We start from the raw sequence: 27,054 nt of genomic DNA on the forward strand, positions 1-27,054 counted from the left end.
GATCTTGTCCCATTCTTCTTCATGGAAGGTGATCTTGTAGCCTGCAACAACATCGATGGTGTGATGGCAGCCCTCAACATCATTCACAATCCAGATGAGTGGAGACTATTCATTGATTCATCGAAGATGAGTCTTAAAGCTGTTTTACTGCATAATGGCAATGTTTTGCCATCAATTCCAGTTGGTCATGCAGTCCATATGAAGGAAACCTATGACAACAGTCATTGGAGCCTGGGAGGAAAAGTGTTCAGCATCCACCACTTGTTGAATCAAGGAAGATTTTGTTACCACCCTTACACATCAAGCTGGGTCTGATGAAGAACTTTGTCAAGGCCATTGACAAAACACAAGCAGCTTTCAAGTACCTCCGTGGAAAATTTCCAAGGTTAAGTGAAGCTAAGGTAAAGGAAGGTGTCTTTGTTGGTCCTCAGATTCGTGAACTTCTTCGAGATGATGCATTTGACCATGCACTGCGTAGCAAGGAAAAGACGGCAAGGAAAGCCTTCCAGTTAGTGGCAATAAATTTTCTCGGAAACAACAAGGCAGACAACTACAGGTTGTTGGTGGAAAACCTCCTCAAGGCATACAAAAGCCTTGGTTGCAACATGTCACTAAAGATACATTTTTTGCACTCTCATCTAGATTTTTTCCACCAAACTGTGGAGCAGTGAGCGACGAGCACGGCGAGCGATTTCACCAGGACATTGCAACAATGGAGAAACACTATCAGGGCAAATGGAGCCCATCAATGCTTGCAGACTATTGCTGGACAGTGACAAGAGATGCTCCATTTAATGAATACAAGAGACAAGCCAAGAAGCGCCGAGTAGACACTGAATAGGACTAAACTATGTACATAATAGTTTTTAGCCTTTTGTTTCATAATAAATTGTATTTATATAACCCTTTTGCTGATTTTTAAAGTGTTACATAAACAGGACAGGTGAAATATTATCATGTAAAGCAACCATAAACACATGAAAAGACCTAGGTTTAAAATTTATGATTAAAACTCTACTATCTACACAATATACATAGACATAAAATGTAAAAACTTAAATATCTTAGAAACAGTAGCCAATCAGTTGTTTTAATTGTCATATTTGAATTCAGCACATCAAAATACATAATAAATAGCACATTTTATCTCTGAAGCAGACGACTTCTCAAAAATTGTAGACCAGTGTAATTTGAGAAATTCTTGCATATGGTGGGGGAAAATAACATGGTAAATAAAACAAAAACATTAAGTAAAACAACAGAGGCTACATTTGTGTGATGCTGGATGCATCCAGGTAGCCAAGCTTGACTCAAGGTGCTCCCATGGGGGGTTAGATGGCAGAGGGAGTCTCCTCCTTTGTGATGCAGAAGCAATGGAGACATTCTGAAACTGCTAGTTCAGCCATGAGGCAGCTATCGATGTCTCCAATGCTGGGTTCCTGCTCGTACTGGGAGTCAGTGGTCAAATCAACCCGCATACTGACAAATTGACTGGCTCTTGCCCCAAAGCTGAACTTCTTCAGGACAGGAGCAGAGAAAAGGGAGTTCAGGGAGCCACTGGGGGGACTGAGCTCTGCAGTATGGATGAAATAAATCAGGTCCACAGGAAAACAGTCAAAATTAGTGTCTTTCCTCCATTAGTTTGATAGAGGAAAAAGTGGTGTTCTTTGAGTTTGCTGCAACTCCTGGGCTCTCCCTCCGCAGCAACTGTGGTGTTATGAACCCCTTCCATCGCTGGAAGCTGCTTAGATACCATGGTGATGAGCATGTTAGGGAAACCTAGCTAGATGCCAACTGACAGAAGGGCTAGGGTCGGTCTGGATTCTCTCAATCAGTTTGGTAGATTTTAGTGAGGGGAAGAGCTGGGAGCTAATGTATTTGGGATTGTTGCTTTGGGGGGTGGGGAGGTAGGGAAGGAGGAGGAGAGGTAAGGGGTAAAGTATTTTACGCAGGGATTATCACGTGTCACTGCCAGAGGTGAAATTTTTTGTAGGGAGCTCCTTATTAAAGGTTTGGCTGCAGAACATTGGCCTCGTTGTTTCCTTCTGAAGACTGAGGAGTCTGTTCTCTTGTCATGCCAACTTGTGTCTGCATTTTCCTGTTCGATTCCTTTTCTGAATCATGCTCCAGCCTTCCGCTACCCAGGCAAACCAGGATTGTGACAACACAGGGAGCCTGCTGTGATGTCACATTCTCTGGTTGCTCACAGCTGTGGGTGAGACGGAAGGAGGCAGCATCTTGGCAGGCAGGAAGTGAGTGGGAAAGAAGAAAGATCTGCCTGACTGTGAGCACTAGATTGCTGTCTGCCTGCTGAATTGCCCACAAATGTCCTTCTCTTTGACTTTTTGAATGCTTTCATTTGCCATACAGAAGACTGGGCTAGAAAACTCTTTCAGCTGTCTTCATGCCTTTCCACAAACTTTTCTCTTTAGTGCTGCCAACAAAAAGGCTTCAGGTACCTGGACTGAATCCCCAGTTTATTTTTTTCCTGTATTTTCTCACAGTGTGCTGTCTTCCATGTGCATTTGTTAAATTTCCCCCTAACTCAGACAGTAAAATGAAATCTGCACCTTTTGTTCATTTGTTAAAGAAAAGATCTACACATTTTCTGCGGCATGGATTTGCAGGTAAGATGATGGACTGAATTTGTATGTTTTTGCTAATAAATGTACTGTTGCCCCTTTGACCCAAGCAGTAAGCCATTATCTGGGTCTAGGGCTGAACTGTTTCCATTAGGAGGAGGAATTGATACCAGCCAAGAATTTCTTTTGTTTAATCCTGTTTATTTATGAAGAGTGTATAAAGGCCTGTTTCTCTGAACACAGTAGCAACAAACAGCAACAGTCAGTTTCCTTGCTTATAAATCCCCAGGTCTGCATTTCCAGTCAGTTCTGTGCCCAAGGAGCGCTCTGTCAATGCTTCCCCCCAGGGCCACGCTCAAGACTGTTTCTCTCACTTTCTGCTGGTTTTCTCCTCTCTCACACACAGCTTGCCTAACAATCACCTAGCATTTGCAACCAGTCCCAGGAAAAACCCTCACACTATATTGTTTAGCCTTGCTTAGGCTTTGCCTTGTGGGCCATTGCTTTGGGTGGTGGCTTCTGTTGTTTCCAGCTACCTCACTACACATAAAGGGTTTTCATAGATCCTTCTGTGAATGGGGTACTTAGTTCTCCCATCAGGTCTGTGATTGTCCATAGATCAAAGATCCACTTGCTGGCAGTGATTAACACCTTCAAGCACAACAGTATTTTACAGAACATGAAAACCCACTTCATAGTTTATTGAAGTGCTCAAATAGTTCAAGTAATAACTCTGTAGGCAATAATGTGTCAAGATGTAAGATTATTCAGGATACTGGGGTACCTTGAGAGTGTTTTTAAGTATTTGGACTAGCATCATGATCTAGCTACTTATTGTTAATACTTGAGGTAAGCCACATTGGTGCACGTTCTTTTCCACCAATGCAGTGGCTACACTAGAATTTGCACTGCTGCAAAAAACCCTAGTGTAGACAAGGCCTTATTTACACATACAGTGTTTCAGAGGTGATGAGTAAATTTACAAACCTGGCAAGTGTGAAAGCTCAGGGTCAAACAGAACACTTAGGTTCTTATCAGAAGGGGCATATATCTATATCAGGGATCAGCAACCTCTGGCACGCGGCTCTGCTCTATAGGCATGTAGAGCAGAGGTTCTCAAACTGTGGTCCGCGGATCACTGGTGGTCCATGGATAGCTCCCTCTAAGGTGTGCGCCTGGGTGGCTGCACATGAAAGAGTGAAGGGCCACCCACCTAAGTAGTGGAGCTGCGCCGGTGTGACTCCACTAATTAGGTGCCTGGACCGTGGAGAAGATGCACATGTAGGGTGAGGTGGTGGCCTTGGGGCGAATGGGGGCAGTGGGGTGAGAAAAGGGGGGTGGGAGGAATTTGGGACGTGCAAGGCTGCAGTGGCCAGAGAAAGAGGTGACTTCCCAGCCCCAGCTCAGGGGCTGCCGCGGCGGGGGAGAGAGGGCACATCCATCGCATTACAAAGGTAAGACTATTGATATTAAAATACAAGTTGTGTGCTTTATTTGTAGAATGAAAATGTTTATTATTGTTGGTTTTTTATATAGTGCTTTTATCCAAAGCGCTTTACAATAGTTAGCTAACGGTACAAACAACATTTGGCAAGATCATTAAGTGGTCCGCCGAGACCCTCAGTAATTTTCAAGTGGTCCACAGGAAAAAAAAAAAGTTTGAGAACCACTGCTATAGAGAGCTCACACAGGCTTGATTATACCCAAATGCGCAATGAAGCCAGCTCCTCTGCTACTACCAGTTCAGACAAGAGAGTGCTTAACCCACACAATCCCCTTAGGTCACCGTCCAGGAGTGGTAGTTGTAGCTGGCCCCTCTATGAGCTTCTCTACATGCAAAGTTGCCGTGGTTTAACTAAAGATGTGATTTCAAATGGATTTAGTTACACTGGTGCAAAAGGCTGTATGGATATGCTCACATAGATATCACCCTGGCTAATGTTGACTTAGCTAACCTGCAATAATTCAGTCCTAAATGAAATAAAAGTGTGCACATAGGGATTTGTAATGGTTTAACTAAAGGAGCTTAAATACAAGGTTTACGTTAAACCAGTGTAATTTCTGTGTGTAAACAGGGCCTATGACTAGCCTTTTTATGGAGAGTTTCATATCAAGCATTTGCATTAATCACACTTTTGCCACAATGCTGTTTACGAGGTCGAGGTAGTGATTTGGTGGTTGAGGTTTCTGCCTCTACTTGCTAGTAGAATGTACAGTTTTTGTTGTGGTGAGTTGAAGGGAAATTACCACGGAATAAGAAGTTTGAGGATGAAGCAGTGAATAAACAAGAGGGTTGAACAGCTAAGGGATTACATACAAAAATTATCTTAAAAAAAGGTTATGGTTTCAAAGTCAAGCACTCAAAAGCTAAGAAATGCCGGAATTAAGGTTGCATGTGTAACCGTCATTTAACCCCCTTGTGGATATGCATTAGGATATAGTCTATTTACATAAAGGCTCCATATCCTAGTCTCCTGAGATTTTCAGGGGGATGGCAAAAGGCAGATATCCCTGATAAAGGCCCACTCACTGTCAAATTTTGAGTTACTTCTCCAAAGCATGGGGATGCTAGAGCTTCTCCTTATACAAGTTGTAACATTGTTTTGCCTGTCTTAAAAACATTCTATTTTTTTCCTAACCTTGTTCTTAGAAACAGCTGAACTGTTTTTGCTGCAGATTTAAAACATAAATAAAAATTCAGCCTTCTGCAGATACCCGGCATGGGAAATTTCAGCCTGCAGGGTTAAAGTTTGACAAAGTTATAAGCAACTGAAAACAGAATCTTATAATGGGAAGTGTCCAGCAATCTTAGCTACAGGCATTGCTGCCTGCAATCAAGCTTTCATGTATATAGAAATATATCGAAGAGAGAGAGAGAGTGAGTACTAGGGAGATGGGAGTTGAAAAAGACTGACCCTAGTGAGATGCTGCAGTGGAGATGTCTCCAGCTGAGGAGTGTGTATTGACAAAAGAAATGATTGCAAAGGTTGAAGCACAACCAGAACTAAGTGCCTGAGATGCTTATGAATTTTTTTTTCTTGGGTTTTGGGAGCTGTCATAGGGTGATTCCCCCCTGGGAGCGCTCTAGCATCAGGCCATGGCACAAAAAGTGCACCCAGCCTCTGTTTCTCTTTGGTTTGGCCATAAAAGGATGATAGTTTCTCGGTGTTTGATATAAAGCCATTATATAGATATTCCCCAAAAGCTTTGTAGTAAAACCATTCTCTAGTTCCCCCTATAAACATATAAAGACAGTGGTTTTCCAGTTCCCTTTCCAGGGATATCATGTTTGAATCACCCAGCCAAGAGTCAGTAGCAGCACTTTGTTCCCAGTTCCTTTTGCCCCGAATCCAGGGTCCCACTCACCAGCCCATCCATCTGAGACTGACTAGACTCTTTTACCATGGCTCTTGTCATGGGGCAAGCACACCCTGCCTCCTCTTGGGGCGGGATGAGGGTAATTATCTCCCCACCACTGAGTCCATATGATCACCCCTTGTCTCAGGATAGCGTGGCCTAGGGGTGAAAGTCAATATGGCTGCCCTCTCTCAGGGCTGTATGGCCTAGAAACCAGAGGCAGTGTGGCTGCCCTGTTCAGCGGAACTGTGTGGCCTAGTGGCCAGAGTCAGTACGGTTGCCCTGTTTGGTAGGGCTGTGTGGCACAATGGCCAGAGTCAGTGTAATGGCCCTCTTCAGTAAGGTTGTGTGGCCTGCTGGCCAGCTAGGACAGTGGGTGGGTGGCTACGGGTGGGTGACTGCCAGGTAGGGGGACCCAGGCTCCCCCGTCCCACCAGGTCCCAGCTCAGGACGTGACAGTGGCAAGTATGCTCATCACTGGGTCAGCGGAGAATCGGCTCAAAACATGCTGACACCACTCAGTATAATGACCAGTCCCCCTGAGCTACTTCCTACTCTGTCCCTGTGCAGTGGTCCTGGCGTCTCTGGGGTCTCTGGTCTCCTCTGTCTGTGCAGCTCTTAGCAGCTCCGTCACTCCTTGGGCATCCTCCAGGTTCTCAGCATCTACTGCCTGGGGCTTCAGTGACTCTCCGGCTGGAGCCTGCAGCATGCATCCTCCCTCTTCGGGCAGTTCACCGTTCCTGGCCAATGGGAGCTGCGGGAAGCCGCAGCCAGCTCGTCCCTGTGACCCGCTGCTTCCCGCAGCTCCAATTGGCCGGGAACGATGAACCGCGGCCATGAGGAGCTGCAGGGGGCTGTGCCTGCAGATGGTCAACATCAGCAAAATGTCTTGCAGCCTGCAATCAGATTGATGGGCCGCATGTTGACCACCACTGACCTACATACTTTTAAAAATCTGGGTCTTAGTCTGTTTTCGTTGCTGATTCTTTTACATTTAAAAAAAATGACCACTTAGAAAAAAAAGCTGTGTATTATTTGGAAAGTTGTAAAGCATATTCTGTTTCTGGTATGTGTTGCACACCTAAAATCTGCCTATGCACACTGTAAATCAGGCTCTTTGTGCAAGCTGCATAGATGTTATAAATAGTTGAGGAGCTCCCCCTGGTGGCTATTAAGTATAAGTCTGCCTTGGGTGAAATCAAGCACATTAAAATGTGCAGATAAATGTAACTTTTTGGGTAGATTGAGCTCCTTGAGTCGAACAAAGGGAACGTTAAGGGGTGACTTGATCAGTTGATAAATATGTATATGGGGAACAAATTCTTTGATAAGGAGCTCTTCAATCTAGCAGAGAAAGTTATAACATGATCCAGTGGCTGGAAGTTGAAGCTAAACAAATTCAGACTGGAAATAAGGTGTAAAGTTGTAAGAGTGAGAATAATTAACTCTGGGACAACTTACCAAGTATTGTGGTGGGTTCTCCCTCACTGGCAATTTTAAAATCAAGACTGGATGTTTTTCTAAAATGTTTTAGGAATCGTTTGGGGGAAATGCTATGCCCTGGTTTGTATAAGTCAGAATAGATTATCACAATGGTCCCTTCTGGACTTGGAATCAAGGCATATTTGTAAATCAGCTGGAAAATAGTTCAACAAAATGATCTGAACATTTACAGAAAATCCAAAATATTGTGGTAAATATATTATGATTCCTCATTGAGTCTCTTCCTCTGGTAGATAATCTGGGCTGCCAGTGCTGCTCACTTTGAAGTGTTTAGCCAGATAGGCCAAAATAAAAAAATGTTGAGGCAGTGGAAGAGCTATGTAGTGCTCAGATACTCAAGAACAAGTCTGCTGAAATTCAACAGGCTCTCTGCTACCCAGGTAGCCTAGTGCCAGCAATTATCACTGAAAAGCCATACATAGCTACTGCTTCAATATGCCATTGAAAAATATCATCTCTAGTGGAAATACTAGGCACTGAGATACTGTGCTGATAAGGGTCATTAAAATACCTAGACAGTTTAGAGGGGAAGCAATAATTGGGGTTCTTTTTGGAAGGGAAAAGACTGAACGGATGGGTAGATGAATGAATTTACCATCTCATCCACTGAAGCCAGGGTTCTAGGCACGTTGGATGGGTGCAATAGGGAGTTGCACAGCTACTGTTACCTGTTTCAGAGGTAAAGACAAGGCTTAATTATGCAGGACTCAGTCTTTCAAAGGCAACAAAATTAGCCCATATCTTCTGGCTGAGCTAGAGCATATCCTTTAGAAAGATATCCAGTCTTGATTTAAATGTTTCAAGTGATGGAGGATCCACCACTTCCCTTGGTAAATTGTTCCAGTAGTTAATCACCCTACTGTTTAAAAACTGTGCTTTATTTCTTCTTTGTCATGATTGTCCAGGGCCCTTGCAGTGCCGATGTGCTAATGTTAAATTCTTATGTGATTTGCAGTGTATGGCCTGGTCTACACTACGCGTTTAAACCGATTTTAGGAGCATTAAACCGATTTAACGCCACACCCGTCCACACTAAGAGGCCCTTTATATCGATATAAAGGGCTCTTTAAACTGGTTTCTGTACTCCTCCCCAACGAGAGGAGTAGCGCTAATATCGGTATTACCATATCGGATTAGGGTTAGTGTGGCCACAAATCGACAGTATTGGCCTCCGGGCGGTATCCCACAGTGCACCACTGACTGCTCTGGACTGCAATCAGAACTCAGATGCAGTGGCCAGGTAGACAGGAAAAGACCCGCGAACTTTTGAATATCATTTCCTGCTTACCCAGCGTGGAGCTCTGATCTGCACGGGTGGCGATGCAGTCCCAAATCCAAAAAGAGTTCCAGCATGGACTGTACGGATGTGTTCACTGTATGGGCAGACAAATCTGTTCTATCAGAGCTCCGTTACAGAAGATGAAATTCCAAAGCATTTTAAAAAAATCTCCAGACAGAGGCCATAGCAGGGACTCAGCACACTCCTGCGTGACAAGCGTAACAGAAAGCCAAATAATCAAATGGACGCTCATGGAGGGAGGGAGGGGAGACTGAGGACTCAAGCTATCCCACAGTTCCTGCAGTCTCCGAAAAGCATTTGCATTCTTGGCTGAGCTCCCAATGCCTGTAGGGTCAAACACATTGTCTGCGGTGGTTCAGGGCATAGCTCGTCAATTTACTCCCCCTCCAACCCCAAGAAGGAAAAGGGGAAAAAATCGTCTCTTGACTCTTTTAAATGTCACCCTATGTGTACTGAATGCTGCTGGTAGACGCGATGCTGTGGCAGTGAACTGTAGCATCCTTGCCCCCCCACCCCTTGGTGGCTGATGGTACAATATGACTGATATCCATCATCATCATCATCATCATCAGCCTTGTGGCAGATGGTATAGTACAGAAGGACTGGTATCCATCCTCATCATCAGCCCATGAGTGCTCCTGGCTGGCCTCCTGGTCATTCCCAGTAGATGGTACAGAACGGCTGGTAACCATCTTCATCATAGCAGCTGGGGGCTGAGCTCCATCAGCCCCCACCCTTCATGTGTAAAGAAAAGATTCTGTACTGCCTGGACTATCATAGCAGCGGGATGCTGGGCTTCTCTCCCCCACACTGCTTAATGTCCTGTCTGGACTATCATAGCAGCTGGAGGCTGCCTTCCCCTCATTTTATCTCACTAACAAGTCACTGTTTCTTATTCCTGCATTCTTTATTACTTCATCACACAAATGGGGGGACATTGCAATGGTAGCCCAGGAAGGCTGGGGGAGGAGGGAATCAACAGGTGGGGTTGTTGCAGGGACACCCCCTTTGAATGGCATGCAGCTCATCATTTCTGCGGGATCTGACATGGAGCGGCTGTGCTCTCTGGTTCTCTGATACACTGATTCTCTAGTACACTTGCCCCATATTCTAGGCAGGACTGAATCTATTTTTAGATACCATGAAGGAGGGATTGACTCAGGGAGTCATTCCCATTTTTGTCTTTTGCGCCCCTGGCCAATCTCAGCCAGGGGCACCTATGACAGCAGCAGATGGTACAGCACAGAAGGACTGGTAACCGTCATCTCATTGCCAATTTACAATGGCATGGTAGACAGTACAATATGAGTAGTAACCATCTCTGCTATCATGCAAAAGCAAATGAATGCTGCTGTGTAGCGCTGCTGAATCGCCTCTGTCAGCGGCATTTAGTACACATATGGTGACAGTAACAAAAGGCAAAACGGGCTCCATGATTGCCATGCTAATGGCCTCTGCCAGGGCAATCCAGGGAAAAAGGGCGCGAAATGATTGTCTGCCGTTGCTTTCCCAGAGGAAGGAGTGACTGATGACATTTACCCAGAACCACCCGCGACAATTATTTTTGCCCCATCAGGCACTGGAATCTCAACCCAGAATTCCAAGGGGCAGGGGAGACTGCGGGAACTATGGGATAGCTATGGAATAGCTACCCACAGTGCAACGCTCCAGAAATCGATGCTAGCCTCGGACCGTGGACGCACACCACCGAATTAATGTGCTTAGTGTGGCCGCATGCACTCGATTTTATACAATCTGTTTTACTAAACCGGTTTATGTAAAATCGGAATAATCCCGTAGTGTAGACGTACCCTATGTGAAGCAACACTGATTTAATGAGCAACCATACAAATATCTTTCATAAGCCTGGGATCATTTAAAAATTATTTTTGAGGAAGACTGCAACAACAATGGTATTTGAAAACAGGATTTTGAATTCCCATTATGCACCATGATTATGAACAGATAGATGTGAGCAAATCCATGAATCTGGGCTATGGATGCTTCCAATTATGTTTTATTATAAAACTTCTATTGAGATGAATGTTGGTTTGTTTTAATTTATAAGTGTTTTTCTTTTTATTAGTGCTTGTTTTGTAGCTGGGAAGTGTCTATGGTTCATTTTGCTTGTTCTTTTCCATCCTATTATGAAGTATTTACCATGTAGTCCATTTGATATGTCTGTATATAGGGGTCTTTTTTTATTTCAGAATTTTTATTACCTTGTCAAAATGATTTTGACTCACATTTCCACTTTATAATACAAACCCCTAAACCCCTTCTTACTGCAAATGTTGAATTTATTGAAAATGTCATTTAGCAGGAAATGTCTTGGTTCTTTCTTTCTTTTTTTTAAAATTAGTCTTCTCCTGTAGTACATCACATATTCATTATCTATCTTTTCTGTCAAAATTGGAATAAAAAATTTCTATCTCATTATATGCACTTAAAATTTTAAAAAAGAAAATCCCATGATATGGATAATTTAAACTTGGAGTACATTTAAATTTGAAATAATTATACATTACAAACTGAATTCCAAAATTTCTGTTGTATTCAGTCCCTGTCTTCTGCTTCAGTGCACAGAGTACTCAGACGGGCACTGGCAGAAGTCTTATTTTGTTTGCTCATAAATTTAATTTATTCTATATCTTAGCTACATTTTCACTTTGAATGGTGTAATGAAAAACGCTACTTTCAACAGAATTACATTAAAAGCTAATGTTAAGTCTGTTGCTTTATTTTTCGTGTTTTGTTTTTTTTGTAGTATGTGAACTTCCTCTTTATGAAATATGTTCCCAAAATGTATCAAGAGTCCAGTGTTCAGTATTAGGATGTTGCTTCCATAAACAAATTTGCTACAGGAAAGCGGTGCCATGTAAGTATTTAGAATAGCAATATGATATATTCCAGATCCAAGACCTCGTTTGTAATTTTAAAGTGATCTTAACTCTCCTTTTGTGTACCTTGCCCAAATCTCGCATTCCTCAGGCGGCAGGATTTGGGAGCAAGTTGTGAGCCTGGCCCAAGGCCAAGTGATATGAACAAGAGTCTTTCCATTGACTTGGTTAATATCAGGATGCCGTTGAAACTTACCTACCTGTTTTTAATATGCATATTAATCCACCTACTTTAAATTTAAAAATATTACTAGGTCAGAAATACATGTACATTATTCAAATTGGCAATGACATGCACAAGGCAAAACAAGCCTTGAATGACCTTATCTATGATGGGGATCTTAATATATTGGTTTCCCGCATTGAATAGAAATTGCATTTAAAGCTTTGCTTGTATTACAAGGTGTATTAATTTTAGCTGTGCTAATTATGTATTGTTGCTCACGCAGTTTGGTAAAACACTTGAAATCACATATGAAGGCCTTCACTACTGCTTCATATATTAATTTGGCAAAGGTGTCACCTTGACTATAATATATGTACTAAAATAATATGTATTATCTGCACCATATATACATTAGTATTCACTAAGCACAAATAACATAGCGGTTATTTAGCCTAAATTGACCTATAGCTTTACTATAATCCTATTCTCTTGTGCTAAGTATCCTATAATGCCTTGCATTAGCTGAAGTAAGCTTTGGCATAAGCAGATTGGAAACTTGTCAAAAATCAAGATACGTTTGTTCTCTGTCTTAGTACAAGCTAGGGAAGTACCTTCATGGACCGCTCCCTGAAATGCTAGTAGCCAAAAGACAGACAAGGAAGGAACAGACCAAGAAGTTAGGGAACTGGGATAAACAGGCTGGATTTTAGAGATGTGTAAAGAGATGTGTAACTCAAATCATCAGGTAAATAATACCAGCTGAAATGTGTAACTTTGGGAGCACACCTTCTGTGTGAGGTGAATTAATTTCACTGCATAAGCTGGCTTTCTGGAGACTGGTGTGGCACACATCTTTTTCCTGTACTATATTATTGGTTTATAGCAATAAATTTAATGGCCATTGGTTATTTTGTCTCTTGAGTATATTTTATAATGAACCAAAGTGTGGTCAAGCAATTGACTATACCATTTATTAACAAAGTGATCTCCATGGATCTGTTGTGACAGGTAGTGATGTGCCAGCTTTCTCTAACTGTAGCTCTGACACAATATATGATTTTTGAGGGAGATACTACAATCCCAGATTACACAAGAAATCCCTGCATGTCAGACCTAGATACTAAATTATGCATGTTATTAATCTTTGAGAAATCTGCTAATTTGGAGGAGAATTAAGGATTGTGGCCATAGCTGTTTCAGTCCCCTTCACCATTATGTTTATGTTTATATTCTGCAATTGGTACCCTGAATTTTTTAGACTTATTTGCATTTCTGAGAATTCAGCTCTGTTTTCAGCTTCCTGTACTTAAAACCACAGCACTAGAAGATGACATGTTAGAAATGAGAGAAGTGTTATGGACAAGATAGGTAGAAAATAACATGGACAGAAAAATCATAAAATAGGATTGCAAAAATGTAAGGAAAGAAATTTGAAGCACATGCTGAATGGGAGGGAAAAATCTTCAAATGACTAATGCCAGAAGACATAAAGGTGAGATAGTGGACTGAAAATAGCCTCTGCCTCCATGGTTGTGGTACTCCTGTAATACAGACTGTTTTTACGTGATTCTATGACACCTTGAATGTTGTGTTAGAAGGACCTCATTGTCAGAAAGATACGGTCAAAGGTATGAGAGAGATAAGGTGGGTGAGGGAATAACTTTTATTGGACCAGCTTCTTCCGGTGGAAGAGACCAGCTTCACAAAGCTCTTCTTCAGGTCTGGAAAATATTAATCAGAGTATCACTGCTAAATACAAGGTGGGACAGATTGTTAAGCATTAAGGGTTAACATATGTTGCTGGAGACCACATAAAATGAAGTGGGCAATTAACACCTCTGCAGTCATAGGACAAAGGAGGAGTAGGTTACAAATTGTTGTAATGAGCCATAAAATCAGTGTCTCTGAGTCTAGTATGCTTAATGTCTAGCACAGCCTCCTTCAGAACACCATCCTTGCCACCATGGATGTCACCTCCCTGTACTTCAATGTCCCTCACCACAAATATCTACAAGACAATGGACCCCACTCAGACATCCACCCCAAACACATCATCAGATTCAACCATTTCATCCTCATCCACAACAACTTTACATTTAACAACACACACTTTGTCCAAACCATGGGAACAGCCATGAGTATTAGGATGGCTCCCCAATATGCCAACCTTTTCATAGGCCACCTTGAAGAAGAATTTCTGGACAAATGCAAAATGAAACCAATGATACACCTAAGATACACTGATGGTGTTTTCATCCTCTGGACAGAGGACCTAAATTCCCTCACAATGTTCCATAACAACTTCAACAACCACCACCCATCCATCAGATTCTCTCTAGAACACTCCCTGACCAGCATCAATTTCCTGGACACTAAGATCAGCTTCACAATGGAACCTTACAGATAACTATATACAAGAAACCCACGGATCACCACACTTACTTCCACAGATCCAGTAACCACCTCAGACACACCAAGAAATCTGTTATCTACAGCCAGGCACTCAGATACCACAGAATATGCTACCAGGTGAAACGCCGGAATACACACCTTAAAATGTAAGAACATAAGAATAGTCATACTGGGGCAGACCAATGAGCCTTCTAGTCCAGTATCTTATCTTCTGACAGCAGCTGGTGGCAGGTGCTTCAGAGGGAATGAACACAACAAGGCAATTATTGAGTGATCCATACACTGTCATTCATTTCCAGCTTCTGAGAGTCAAGGATTTATGGACACCCAGAGCATGGGGTTGCATCCCTGACCATTTAATAGCCATTGAGGACCTATCCCCCATAAACTTATCTAATTCATTTTTGCACCCAGTTATAATTTTGGCCTCCACAATGAGTTCCACAGGTGGACGGTGCATTGTGTCAAGAAGTATTTTCTTATTTCTTATATTTCTGTCTATTAATTTTATTGGGGGACCATTGGTTCTTGTCTTATGTAAAAGGGTAAATAACACTTCCCTGTTCACTTTCTCCACACCATTCATGATGTTACAGACCTCCCTTAGTCATCTCTTTTCTAAGATGAACACTCCCAGTCTTTTTAATCTCTCCTCATATGGAAGCTGATCCATACCCCCTAATAATTTTTGTTGTCCTTCTCTGTACTTTTTCTAATTCTAATATATCTTTTTTGAAATGGGGACAGCCAGAACTGCACACAGTATTCAAAGTGTGGGCACCCCATGGATTTATGTAGGAACACTATGATACTTTCTGGTTTAGTATCTATCCCTTTCCTAATGATTCCTAGCATTGTGTTAGCTCATTTAACTTTTCTGTGCCTCACTCTGCTCCCTCACCACACCCCACTCACAGTGGTTGTCCTTGATCAGTGAGGACCCAGGGTTCAGAAGTGCATCTGTGTGAGTTCACCTCCCACCCAGGGAAGAAGGCACCTGGCTTTCTCCACCATCTGAGCACTTGCTCTGGCTGGTTGCCTCACCAACTGCTGTTCCTTGCTGCCTGGCTACCCTGCCAGCCATTGTTCCTGGCAGCCGCACCAGCTGACTGCTTGCCACTCCCACCAGCCACCCATCAGTCACCTTCTGCTGCCACCCTGCTGTGACCTCTGTAGGTCAATCTCTTCATGATTTTTAGCTGTCAGCAGGGGGACAGAAACACTGCCCCAGCACAAGTGATTACTTAAAATAACAAAAGGCTTCTAATGAACCCTATTTAGCTCTGTCTTTGAACACTTGGGAGGAACAGGTTAAACCAGATCAGGGACCCTTAGGGAGAGTCCAGACCTGCTGGCTGGGACACCTGTTCCTTTTACTTTCACAGGGGTCTGGGATTCAAGCTCCTGGCTTAGCGAGTTCCTTTCTGCTGAGGATGACACCTCAATCAGGACAAGCTCAGTACAGTTCTACTCCTCTTTAGTCATACAATGAAGATAACATTTCATTACTCCTGCATTCAGTATTAAAGTTATCTGTAACTCAACACCAGCTAAAGCTGATCACTTGGAGCTACACACTCCTGTCTGTTGGATACTTACGCAGAGTAGGTGTGTTCATATAAATACAGTTTGCTCCTGAAGTCTCTCTCCCTCCCCACCTAGCTGCCAGGGGAGAGTTCATTCAGACTCTGCTTACAGTATAAGAGGAAAAATTGCCTTCACCAAACAAAGACACTTCACCACAGCAGGAGATCGCATCATGAAATGGGCCACCCAAATACCTCAAGAGAACCTGCTTCAATATATTAAAAAAGCCACCTCCAACTGCACACCCTAATTGTCATCTACCACTTCACACTGGAACCTATATGGGGGATCATCAAACAATTATAACCCATTGATTGGGACCCCATCTGGGAAGCCCTCTTTCCTGAACCCTCTTTTCTGGTCTTCACACAACCCCCCACCAATGCCAATTTCATCACCAGAAACAAGCTCCTCACAGATCAGGATAGAAACTCAAAGCAGCACCAGACCCCGCCAGAATAACAGTTGCAAAACCTGCAGACGTATCTCCAGTTCTACAAATAGCAACACCCCTCATAACACACCTTTCAAGATCCATGGGTCCTACACAACATGTGGTGGTCTGCATCATGGACCAGACCACCCAAATACCCTGAAAGAACCTGCTTCAATACAGAAATACACCTCCCTCTGACCACACACCCCTACCACTCCACATTGGAACCCCTACAGGGTATCATCAAACAACTACAACCCATACTTGATGGGGACCCCATCCTGAAAGAAATTTTTCCAAAGCTCGTCATCAGACACAAGCTCCCCACAGACCAAGACACACCAACTCCACGTGTTCCCTACAAGAACAATAGATGCAAAACCTGTAGAGAGAGATCCACTGCTACAATGACCAATAACCCCAGAATACACCTTTCCAGATCCATAGGTCCTACATCTACCTGTAAAACATGTGGTGTACCTTATCCAGTGCATCAATTTCCACAACAACTATGTGTTTGAAACCAATCACTACATTCTCAAATGCAGTCACACAGAAAAATAAGACAAAAATTCCCTATTACCCAACAGCAAATACTTTTCACAAAGCAATCACTATATATGATTTCTCAGTCCTCGTCCTCAAAGAAAACCTGCACAACACCTTCGAATGATGAGTCTTGGAACTTAAATTCATATCTCTGCTAGATACTAAAAATTCTGGACTAAACAGAGAAACTGGTTGTATGGCTCATTACAAGAATTTGTAACCTACTAACCCTCCTTTGTCCTATGCCTGCAAAGGTGTTAATTGTGCACTTCATTTTAAGTGATCTTCTGCAATTTATGTTAACCCCTTATGCTTAACAATCTGTCCCACCTTGTATTTAGCTGTGACACTGATTGCTTTTTCCTGGACCAAAGAAGAGCCCTGTGAAGCTTGAAAGCTTGTATCTTCCACCAACAAAAGCTGTTCTAATAGAAGATATTACTTCATGCACTTGTCTCCTGGGACCAACATGGCTACAATAGCACTGCAAACAATGGCAGAAAATGGTCAAAGGTATTCAGAGAGGCAATAATGAACTTTTTTAATGGGACTAGATGCATTGATTTACCATGGACCATTAAGCAAGCTAAATATGAATAGCTTGGCTAAGTGACAACTAAGTGTGAGAGGAATCTGAAAATACTATAGAAAAGTTTACCACCAAGAAGGGAGAGGATTTTTTTTTATTTTAACAATAATAAAACGGAGAGGGAGTATGTGTGATAAACAGGGGGAATGGAATGGAACGAAACTAAGAAAAGGGACATTTGGGATCCATGTTGAGAAAAGCTTTCTGATAGTGACATCGTTTAGCCTGTGAAATAACGGAAGTGGTGGAATCACTTTTACTAGGTAGCTTTAAATCTAGACTGGACAAAAGGCTAGTAAACATACAGCTGGAGATGATCCTGTATTAACAGCAGGGGATGGACTAGCTGACCTAATTTTCCATTTCTAGATTCTTTTCACTTGAAGACTCTCTGCCCCTATGTGCTGTTTGTTTTTTACATGATTTTATCTTCCTCCTTCCCTCCAGCCCACGTGTATTTGCTCCAGTCCTTCATCCTGATAATTTGGTCTGTACTTTGTTAAAAATAGCTTTTTTACTTCTCCCTGTTTATTTTCAGTGACCTAGGGATGAATGCTCCCCTGTAGCAACAGGTACACTATAACCCTGTGGATTTTTTTCCTAGAGGTGCGGGCAGCAGGGTTCAAGACACCTTTAACATCAGGGTTCAATAGAAGCCTTGCCAACGTAGGTCCTCTTGAGAACGTGCTGAACTGGGCACATCTCCTTCTTATTGGAGCTGATTGGAACATTTTCAACAAATTTTTTGTTGGAAAATGCTGATTCATCAAAATTAAAACTTTTCCCTTGAATATTTAATTGTACAATAATTGTAACTTCCAACAGAGTTCTGGTCAGAATAAACTACTTCCTTAAAAATTTGTTCTGGGTGAGTGTATATACATTTATTGTGATACCTTGGGAGTTCAAACACATTGCCATCAATGGCTACTGTACGTCTACATGTCTGAGAAAAGGTATGAAGGGGAATTCCTTTAGAAATTGGCTGCATTTTGAAGTTGTTTTCATGTCTTCTTTGCAAATCAAAGAAGAGAGGTGAAGAATAATCTTTTAAAAAGGTAAACTAATCCGGATTCTTAGTTTAATGGCGTCAATACTCAGCAGAAAAATCGAGACTCCAAACAGTAGCTTCTGAGACCAGCTGAGTGTCTTAGACCTTACAAAGGAGAGCATATATTGGTTGCAAAAAGCTGCTGCTATTTCAAAGATTAGTGCATGCAGTTAGTACAGAACTCTCCATGCTGTTCCTGTATTTAATCTGCAGGCTGTCCCAAGTAGTTTTTAAAGAAGAAGAAAAAAATCTGTGACAGCTTTAGATGACACTAAGGTGCAATTATTTTTCAGCATACATGCAAGTGTTCATCATCTTGATACTACTCATCATGGGATCCTTCATTTTATTTGTATTCCACAGGTGAGTACTTTGATGTTATAAAATCAATTTAATTGTTTTGACTCGGACAGTATTAAATGAAAAAGCCCCATAACTTGATTCAAAATACATGGGAATTTTGTGAGGTGCCGAGGCATTTGATTTACAGGCAAGACTGTTAGTCGCCCAGGGAATGTTCAGTGAACACCACTGTGTTTCAAAAAATTATCTATAGTATGAATCACAACAAAACTATTTTGAACACCTTAATGTGCAATGTAAGCTTGATGGTGATTCTTTGAGACTAACTCCTCTCAGTCATGAAGAAAGGGTGACAGAGGTTGATTACAACTCTATACCACTGAAGGAGGGATTGAGAGAAATGATAGAAGACTTGTGGTATTAAGGAAGTCTAGGTTAAATCCCTCTTTTTTTGTGCTTTACATAAAAGCCTTGAATACATGAACAAAGATCTGCAAACAAGCAGAAAGCCAGATGGTGATCATAGTATGCATTTATTTTAAAGACTTAAGCTTTTAGGAATATAGGAAGCCTAAAGAAATTAACCATTCTATGATCCATTTCAATTCCTTGTAAAACCAGCTTGTGTCCAGGTACAGAAGTGCTCCAGCTGGCTTATGTGCATACTCATACTCATTAGGATTAGACTTATTCCAAGCAAATGCAGAAGGTAATAAAAATGGTTTGTATTGAAATAGGACAGATAGTTGTCCTACCGGGCACCAGAGGCCTTTTCAAATCTCTCAGAATCTATTGCTTCTGGGAGATATGCCAAGAACCGTGGGAAATGGTATCCTGAGATCATTGCAACTGACGCAGTTAAGAGAAGGATGACAGGACTGTCTTATTCCATCTTGACAGAAGATATTGGTAGCCTCCTGGGAGCTGCAGGTGAATTACTTCTGACTCACTATGGGAGGCATGGTTCATTAGATTTCACCCTGTACATAAGAAAGATGAGAATAGCCTCTGGGGAGATGAAGCCAGAGTCTGAGTAGACTGGTCCTAAGGAGAAATAGTCCCATATGGCCAGCTCAGATTAGAGAGAAGGCTTAGGCTAGGGTCTGTATAATATTACTTTTGATTTACCTTTTCTGTGGTGACTTTCTGATTCATTACAACAAGTGTGTAGGTTGTTGGAGTTGTCTGGAGTATCCACCTGTTTAGTGGCCTATAGCTGGCTGACATTTTAGGGTGAGAAAGGATGGTTAAAACACTGGACTGGGACTTAGAGGATCAGGGTTTTGTGCACAGCACTACCATTGTCTTGTTGTGTGACAAGTGACAAGTCACTTAATGTCTCCAGGTGCAGTTCTTCATTTGTACCTTACCTAACAGGAGTGAGGAGACATTTATGTCTCTCTAATGTTTGTGAGGGACTAAGATGTTCTGGTGATATGGGCCATATGAGTTCCTAGATAGAAAGCTGAGGAGAAGGAGAAAGCTGTGCTCCAAGAACTGTGAATTTAAATTTAGAGAGCCCTGTACCTCTTAGGTAAGTGTAACATCAAACTTCAATACTTTTAAGCTTGTTTACTTGACATAAAAACCTAGAAATATAGTGTGTATAGGGTCTGTAACATATAACCAATTTCTTCTGTTTAGAAAGGGCATTAAGAGAATTTTCAACACAGCCGTCACCTCATCAAAAGCTTTGTAAGCATCTGGAATATTTAGTTAAACCTGATCACTTATCAAAATGTATCACTTGCATTATTTGGCTTACTCAAGCAAATCAGCCTTGAATAGTTAGTTGCTCTATCAGCACAATTCACTTAACCTTGGTTTTCTGACAGATTGCCTGCAGCTTCATTAATTATAATCTGGGAAGAGAGAAGGGTAAAAAAAAATAATCAAACAACTCCCTGATGTTTTTAGATTTATTTCTGATGCAGCTGATGTGTAGGAAATGATATGATTTGGTACCTAAGGTTCATTTGATCCATTAAGGCAAAATATATGACCATTATCACTCCGTGCCTCAAGTTGGAAGGGTAGAAAATTAGACAATTAAGGACTCAAGTAGCGAAAGAGAAGAAACATAAATACAATGGAATGATCTAAAATAATGAAACACTTTTGGTAATTCCATTTGTTCTGGGGAATGCTTTTGCAGGAAGGGCCCCTCCTCTTGCCCCAGTGCCTTGTTCTGCTGTGGCATCTACAGCCTTCTCACTATTAAGAGCAGCTGGGCATTGTCATGAATTCTGACCTAAAGGGACTGATCACATGTTCAAGAAAAATAAACATCAACCAGTTGAGAGCCTTATATGGTGTTCTCCCCCATTCATTCAGAAAACGCCAACCTCTCAGGGTACGTCTTCACTACCCGCCGGATCGGCGGGTAGCAATCGAATTCTTGGAGTTCAATATATCGCGTCTCATCTAGATGCGATATATCGAACTCCGAACGCGCTCCCGTCGACTCCGGAACTCCACCACCGCGAACGGCGGTGGCGGAGTCGACGGGGGAGCCGCGGACTTCGATCCCGCGCCGTGAGGACGGGTAAGTAACTCGAACTAAGGTAGTTCGACTTCAGCTACGCTATTCGCATAGCTGAAGTTGCGTACCTTAGTTCGACCCCCCCCCTCAGTGTAGACCAGGCCTTTGATAGCTTCTCTGATAAATTCTAGTAGAGGATTTTTCTGTGAATATACTGAGGAAAATACTCTCTGCCATGTTCAGTGGGTGGATGGCAAAGAGCTTTCTTTTTTTGTCAAATTTCCCCTCTTCCATACAAGTTCTGCCCTGGGAATAGTAACACAGAGGGCTGGATTTGATGGTCTGTTACAGTCACTTGAGTTTTAAACAGCTAGAGCATGATCCAGAATTCTGGGCCCCCCAAACCCAGAGCCCCTTCCTGCACCCCTCATCCCCAGCCCCACCCTCGAGCCCGCCCCCCCGCCCAGAACCTTGCCCCCGCCTCACACCCCACCCCCCTGCCCAAGCCTTGAGCCCCCCCCAACCCAGAGCCCCCTCCCACATCCCAAACCCCTCATCCCCAGCTCCGTTGGGACATGGGCATCAACAATTTTCTTCAACTGGGTCACCAGACAAAAAGTTTGAAAACCACTGCCCTAACCAATGCCTCTTTGCCTTCATCTAGAACAGGAGTTGGCAACCTTTCAGAAGTGCTGTGCCGAGTCTTCATTTATTCACTCTAATTTAAGGTTTCATGTGCCAGTAATACATTTTAACGTTTTTAGAAGGTCTCTCTCTATAAGTCTATAATATATAACTAAACTATTGTTGTATGTAAAGTAAATAAGGTTTTTAAAATGTTTAAGAAGCTTCATTTAAAATTAAATTAAAATGCAGAGATCCCTGGACCGGTGGCCAGGACCCGGGCAGTGTGAGAGCCACTGAAAATAAGCTTGCATGCCGCCTTTGGCACGCGTGCCATAGGTTGCCTACCCCTGATCTAGAACCCTCTTCCCTTATTACTAGAGGGAATCTTTCTGTATCCATTACAAACACTTGTATAAAAACTAAACATACATCTTTACGTACCTTCAGTGATAGCCATACTGTGAGTGTGTTCTCCATGTAGTCAGAACACCCTTGTGGCAGGGCTATTATTTTGTCCAGCCTCTTAGCCAGTGTTAGAAACCTGCCTAAAGATGCTGAAGTCCTGGTGATAAATACTTGTGGCAGATGTGATTCATTAACTCCAACTGGGATAAAAGGTAGCTGGAGTCTTTTCTGGAGGGAGGAATCTAGGGGACAGCCATGCTCAGGGACATGTATGTTATGTTGCTGGTTTTGTATTACCAGTGAAGGCAGACTCAAGACAGGGAGGTGAACTGGGGCATTGACTCAAGGCCTGGGTGTTGTGTTGCAGAAAGAGAGGAGTCTCATCTTGTACCACCTTGTACAGTACCACACTGACCCAGAGTGGTGGTAATACTTTGCGCTGTTCATCTTCAAAGCACTCTATAAATATGAATTGCTAATCCTCCTTCCGTCCCTGTGAAGTAGAGTGGTTAGTATAATCATACTCCCTCCTCTATAGACCCGGAAACAATGACTTGCTCAGGACCCCAGAGGGAGTTGTTTCTGAGGAAGAATTAGGGTACGTCTACACTACGGGATTATTCAGATTTTACATAAACTGGTTTAGTAAAACAGATTGTATAAAGTCGAGTGCACACGGCCACACTAATCACATTAATTCGGTGGTGTGCGTCCACGGTTCGAGGCTAGCATCGATTTCTAGAGTGTTGCACTGTGGGTAGCTATTCCGTAGCTATCCCATAGTTCCCGCAGTCTCCTCTGCCCCTTGGAATTCTGGGTTGAGATCCCAGTGCCTGATGGGGCAAAAATCATTGTCGTGGGTGGTTCTGGGTAAATGTCGTCAGTCACTCCTTTCTCTGGGAAAGCAATGGCAGACAATCATTTCGCGCCCTTTTTCCCTGGATTGCCCTGGCAGACGCCATAGCATGGCAACCATGGACCCTGTTTTGCCTCTTGTCACTGTCACCGTATATATACTAGATGCCGCTGACAGAGGCGATTCAGCAGCGCTACACAGCAGCATTCATTTGCTTTTGCATGATAGCAGAGATGGTTACTACTCATATTGTACTGTCTACCATGCCATTGTAAATTGGCAATGAGATGATGGTTACCAGTCCTTCTGTGCTGTACCATCTGCTGCTGTCATAGGTGCCCCTGGCTGAGATTGGCCAGGGGCGCAAAAGACAAAAATGGGAATGACTCCCTGAGTCAATCCCTCCTTTATGATATCTAAAAATAGAATCAGTCCTGCCTAGAGTATGGGGCAAGTGTACTAGAGAACCAGTGTATCAGAGAACCAGAGATCACAGCCGCTCCATGTCAGATCCCGCAGAAATGATGAGCTGCATGCCATTCACAGGGGGTGTCCCTGCAACAACCCCACCTGTTGCTTCCCTCCGCCCCCAGCCTTCCTGGGCTACCGTTGCAGTGTCCCCCAATTTGTGTGATGAAGTAATAAAGAATGCAAGAATAAGAAACAGTGACTTGTTAGTGAGATAAAATGAGGAGAAGGCAGCCTCCAGCTGCTATGATAGTCCAGACAGGACATTAAACAGTGTGGGGGAGAGGAGCCCAGCATCCCGCTGCTATGATAGTCTAGGCAGAACAGAATCTTTTCTTTACACATGAAGGGTGGGGGCTGATAGAGCTCAGCCCCCTGTTGCTATGATGAAGACGGTTACCAGCCGTTCTGTACCATCTACTGGGAAGCAGTAGCACTCATGGGCTGATGATGAGGACGGATACCAGTCCTTCTGTACTGTACCATCTGCCACAAGGCTGATGATGACGATGGATATCAGTCATATTGTACCATCAGCCACCAAGGAGGGGGGGGGCAAGGATGCTACAGTTCACTGCCACAGCATCGCGTCTACCAGCAGCATTCAGTACACATAGGGTGACATTTAAAAGAGTCAAGAGACGATTTTTTTCCCCTTTTCCTTCTGGGGGTGGGAGTGGGGGGTAAATTGACGAACTATGCCCTGAACCACCCCGGACAATGTGTTTGACCCTACAGGTATTGGGAGCTCAGCCAAGAATGCAAATGCTTTTCGGAGACTGCAGGAACTGTGGGATAGCTTGAGTCCTCAGTCCCCCCTCCCTCCCTCCATGAGTGTCCATTTGATTCTTTGGCTTTCCGTTATGCTTGTCACGCAGCAGTGTGCTGAGTCCCTGCTGTGGCCTCTGTCTGGAGATTTTTTTAAAATGCTTTGGAATTTCGTCTTCTGTAACGGAGCTCTGATAGAACAGATTTGTCTGCCCATACAGCGATCACATCCGTATGGTCCATGCTGGAACTCTTTTTGGATTTGGGACTGCATCGCCACCTGTGCTGATCGGAGCTCCACGCTGGGCAAACAGGAAATGATATTCAAAAGTTCGCGGGTCTTTTCCTGTCTACCTGGCCACTGCATCTGAGTTCAGATTGCTGTCCAGAGCAGTCACAGTGGTGCACTGTGGGATACCGCCCGGAGGCCAATACTGTCGATTTGTGGCCACACTAACCCTAATCCGATATGGTAATACCGATATTAGTGCTACTCCTCTCGTTGGGGAGGAGTACAGAAACCGGTTTAAAGAGCCCTTTATATCGATATTAAGGGCCTCTTAGTGTGGACGGGTGTGGCGTTAAATCGGTTTAACGCTCCTAAAATCGGTTTAAACACGTAGTGTAGACCAGGCCTTAGAATTCAGCATTCCTGGCTCAAAATCCCATGCCCTAAGTAAGAGACAATGCTCCTTTCTCTCCCTGCATGTAGGCTGAAGTGTGCTGTTAAACTAACAATGCTATAACAATTACATCAGGAAATCATTTCATTTAGCTTCCTGGTAGAGAAGAGGAGAAGAAAGAACATGAGTCGACAGAAAAATACCCCAGAACTGTATCCCACTGCTACTGATTTTAATGAAGAAGACAAAGAGCAACTACATGAAAAAAAAATTAGCTCTGCTGATTCAAAAAGTAAGGCCATATTTTTATTACACTAAGTATAATGGATATACCTGGACACTCTCCTTGCATGTTGTGCAGTAGCGCTGCTTGAAAAGTAAAATGAATGGCTGTATAGAAGAATGCTAGGTTGATGTAAAAGCATGAGATTGGGCAAATGGAAAGGAGGGTAGGAGAACAGAGTTGGAGAAACAAGTAACACTGCAAACACTTAAATGAGAAGCTCTCCACTAACAGCACAGACTAAGTTAATTTTCGCTGAAGCACTTCTAGTACTGATTAGCTTAGAGGGCAAAAGACCAGAACTGGGAACTGACCCAGGTTTCCTGGTTAGTGCACAGCATTACCGTTGGATCACCAAACTGGCCCAGTCTGTAAAATCATAACAAATATCATGGTTGCATTCCAACTTTCCTCTGGCTGGGCTATGGCAGTGTCTGTTAAAATTTTAAAAAAAGTTAATGTAGTGCTCTCCAAGGTACCATATTGTCAGCAACGGATACCAAAGTCCACTACTGTGGTGCCATAGTGTCTTGATCTTTTCCTGAGGGAGGCCTGTTCTTTTTAAAACTTTCACTGCAGGACCATAAAACAGCTGAGAAATTCCAATTTTTGCTCACTGCTTGAAATGAGTTTATGTTCTCAGTCAAATGACTGTCACAAAAACACATTGTCAAACTTGGTGCCGACAAAGCTTTCAGTGCTGTCACTAGGGCAACGCTTGCATAGCTTCCCATGCCAGTCAAGCATTATTTAATTTGAACTGACACAGAGACTGAGCTTCCCTCTTTCACCCAGAGGTGGTCCTTTCATGCTGTTCAAAGGGGATTTGTGGTGAAGCTCATATTGCCACTGCCCATGCTGTATATCTTCTATGGCTAAACTCTTGCATTACATAAGCATCAAGCTGACTTTAACCGATTACCTACTGTATGTTTAACTGTTGTAAGCTGAAGTAAGTAATAAGGCTATTGCTATTTTTACAATGCAATCTTTTTACATAAGGTGAAAGTCAAAATGCTGGTGAAGATGAATGAAAGATGGTACTGGAAGAACTGGAATAAGAAAAAAAAGATCCAGTGGTAATATGGAATTGTGGTATTGTACATTCCTCCATTTTGCGCAGTGCATCTTATTGTATAACACTCATTAGAGCCCTCAAAAAATATTCTTTACAACAATACATTTTCTTTAATGTTTCATTATATACTTTATTTGACATGTTGTAACTGGCAATAGAGGAGGAAGACTTTTGGAAAGTATTTCTTGGTCAATTAGGAGTAAGTCCCTGTATGAAAGAGTTTAAACAGGAGCGGCGCCAGAAGCGGCGCTGCCGAAGAAGGACCCTCCGCCGAAATGCTGCAGGCGACAGCGGCAGTCATTGAGCTGCTCAATTGCCTGCCACTGTTTTCCACGGCACGTCGGCATAAGGTCCTTCTTCAGCAGCACGACAGGAGCGGAACCGGAAGCTCCCGTGAGCCCTGTGGGGAGCGCACAAAATGCCGCCCCCCGAATCCTGGCGCCCTAGGCAACCTCCTAGGGTCGCCTAATGGAAGCACCGGCCCTGAGTTTAAAGCAAAACTTCCCAAATTGGTTGTCATTGTGTGTTGACTTCAGAGGGGTTTGGACCAGGCCCTTAACTAGGAGCTATTGGGCTCAGCGGTGTCAGATGCCCACTAGAACCTGCACTTTACTGTTACAATATTAGACCAATTTCTCTGTGGTCTGGGGGGCACTGTGACTCTGGCCTGATTTTACTACAAAAATCATCCTTTTAAGTATTCCTGGAACACATGTGTAGAGAGAGAAA

At 43.0% G+C, this 27,054-nt stretch overlaps 1 protein-coding gene across 9 annotated transcripts; it reads left to right on the forward strand.

The window, feature by feature from the left end:
• Positions 1 to 1,389: 1,389 nt before the first annotated feature.
• Positions 1,390 to 27,054, forward strand: TEX29 (testis expressed 29). Of its 9 annotated transcripts, none has more exons than XM_039503664.1 (8): positions 1,390 to 1,598; positions 2,591 to 2,627; positions 11,510 to 11,620; positions 18,726 to 18,795; positions 20,380 to 20,430; positions 22,788 to 22,847; positions 25,117 to 25,256; positions 26,250 to 27,054. In XM_039503664.1, exons 1-8 carry the CDS (start codon positions 1,581 to 1,583, stop codon positions 26,279 to 26,281), a joined length of 519 nt encoding a protein of 172 aa, XP_039359598.1. In that variant the 5' UTR covers positions 1,390 to 1,580; the 3' UTR covers positions 26,282 to 27,054. The 9 variants fall into 9 exon arrangements, 8 of the variants coding, with proteins under 8 accessions (XP_039359598.1, XP_039359590.1, XP_039359567.1 ...); XM_039503656.1 differs by lacking the exon at positions 1,390 to 1,598 and adding an exon at positions 2,211 to 2,455; XM_039503633.1 differs by lacking the exon at positions 1,390 to 1,598 and having other exon boundaries at positions 2,211 to 2,627.

This window comes from Mauremys reevesii, linkage group 1 (assembly GCF_016161935.1).
Source record: "Mauremys reevesii isolate NIE-2019 linkage group 1, ASM1616193v1, whole genome shotgun sequence".
In the NCBI taxonomy this organism is placed as follows: domain Eukaryota; kingdom Metazoa; phylum Chordata; order Testudines; family Geoemydidae; genus Mauremys; species Mauremys reevesii.

Excerpts from the sequence above, each read along its gene's own strand:
- TEX29 (XM_039503633.1), top strand. The coding sequence starts at position 2,405 with ATGCCTTTCCACAAACTTTTCTCTTTAGTGCTGCCAACAAAAAGGCTT. Across the intron at positions 22,848-25,116 it reads GTTTCTGAGGAAGAATTAGG|CTTCCTGGTAGAGAAGAGGA; the intron begins GTACGTCTACAC and ends CATTTCATTTAG. Across the intron at positions 25,257-26,249 it reads TAGCTCTGCTGATTCAAAAA|GTGAAAGTCAAAATGCTGGT; the intron begins GTAAGGCCATAT and ends TTTTTACATAAG.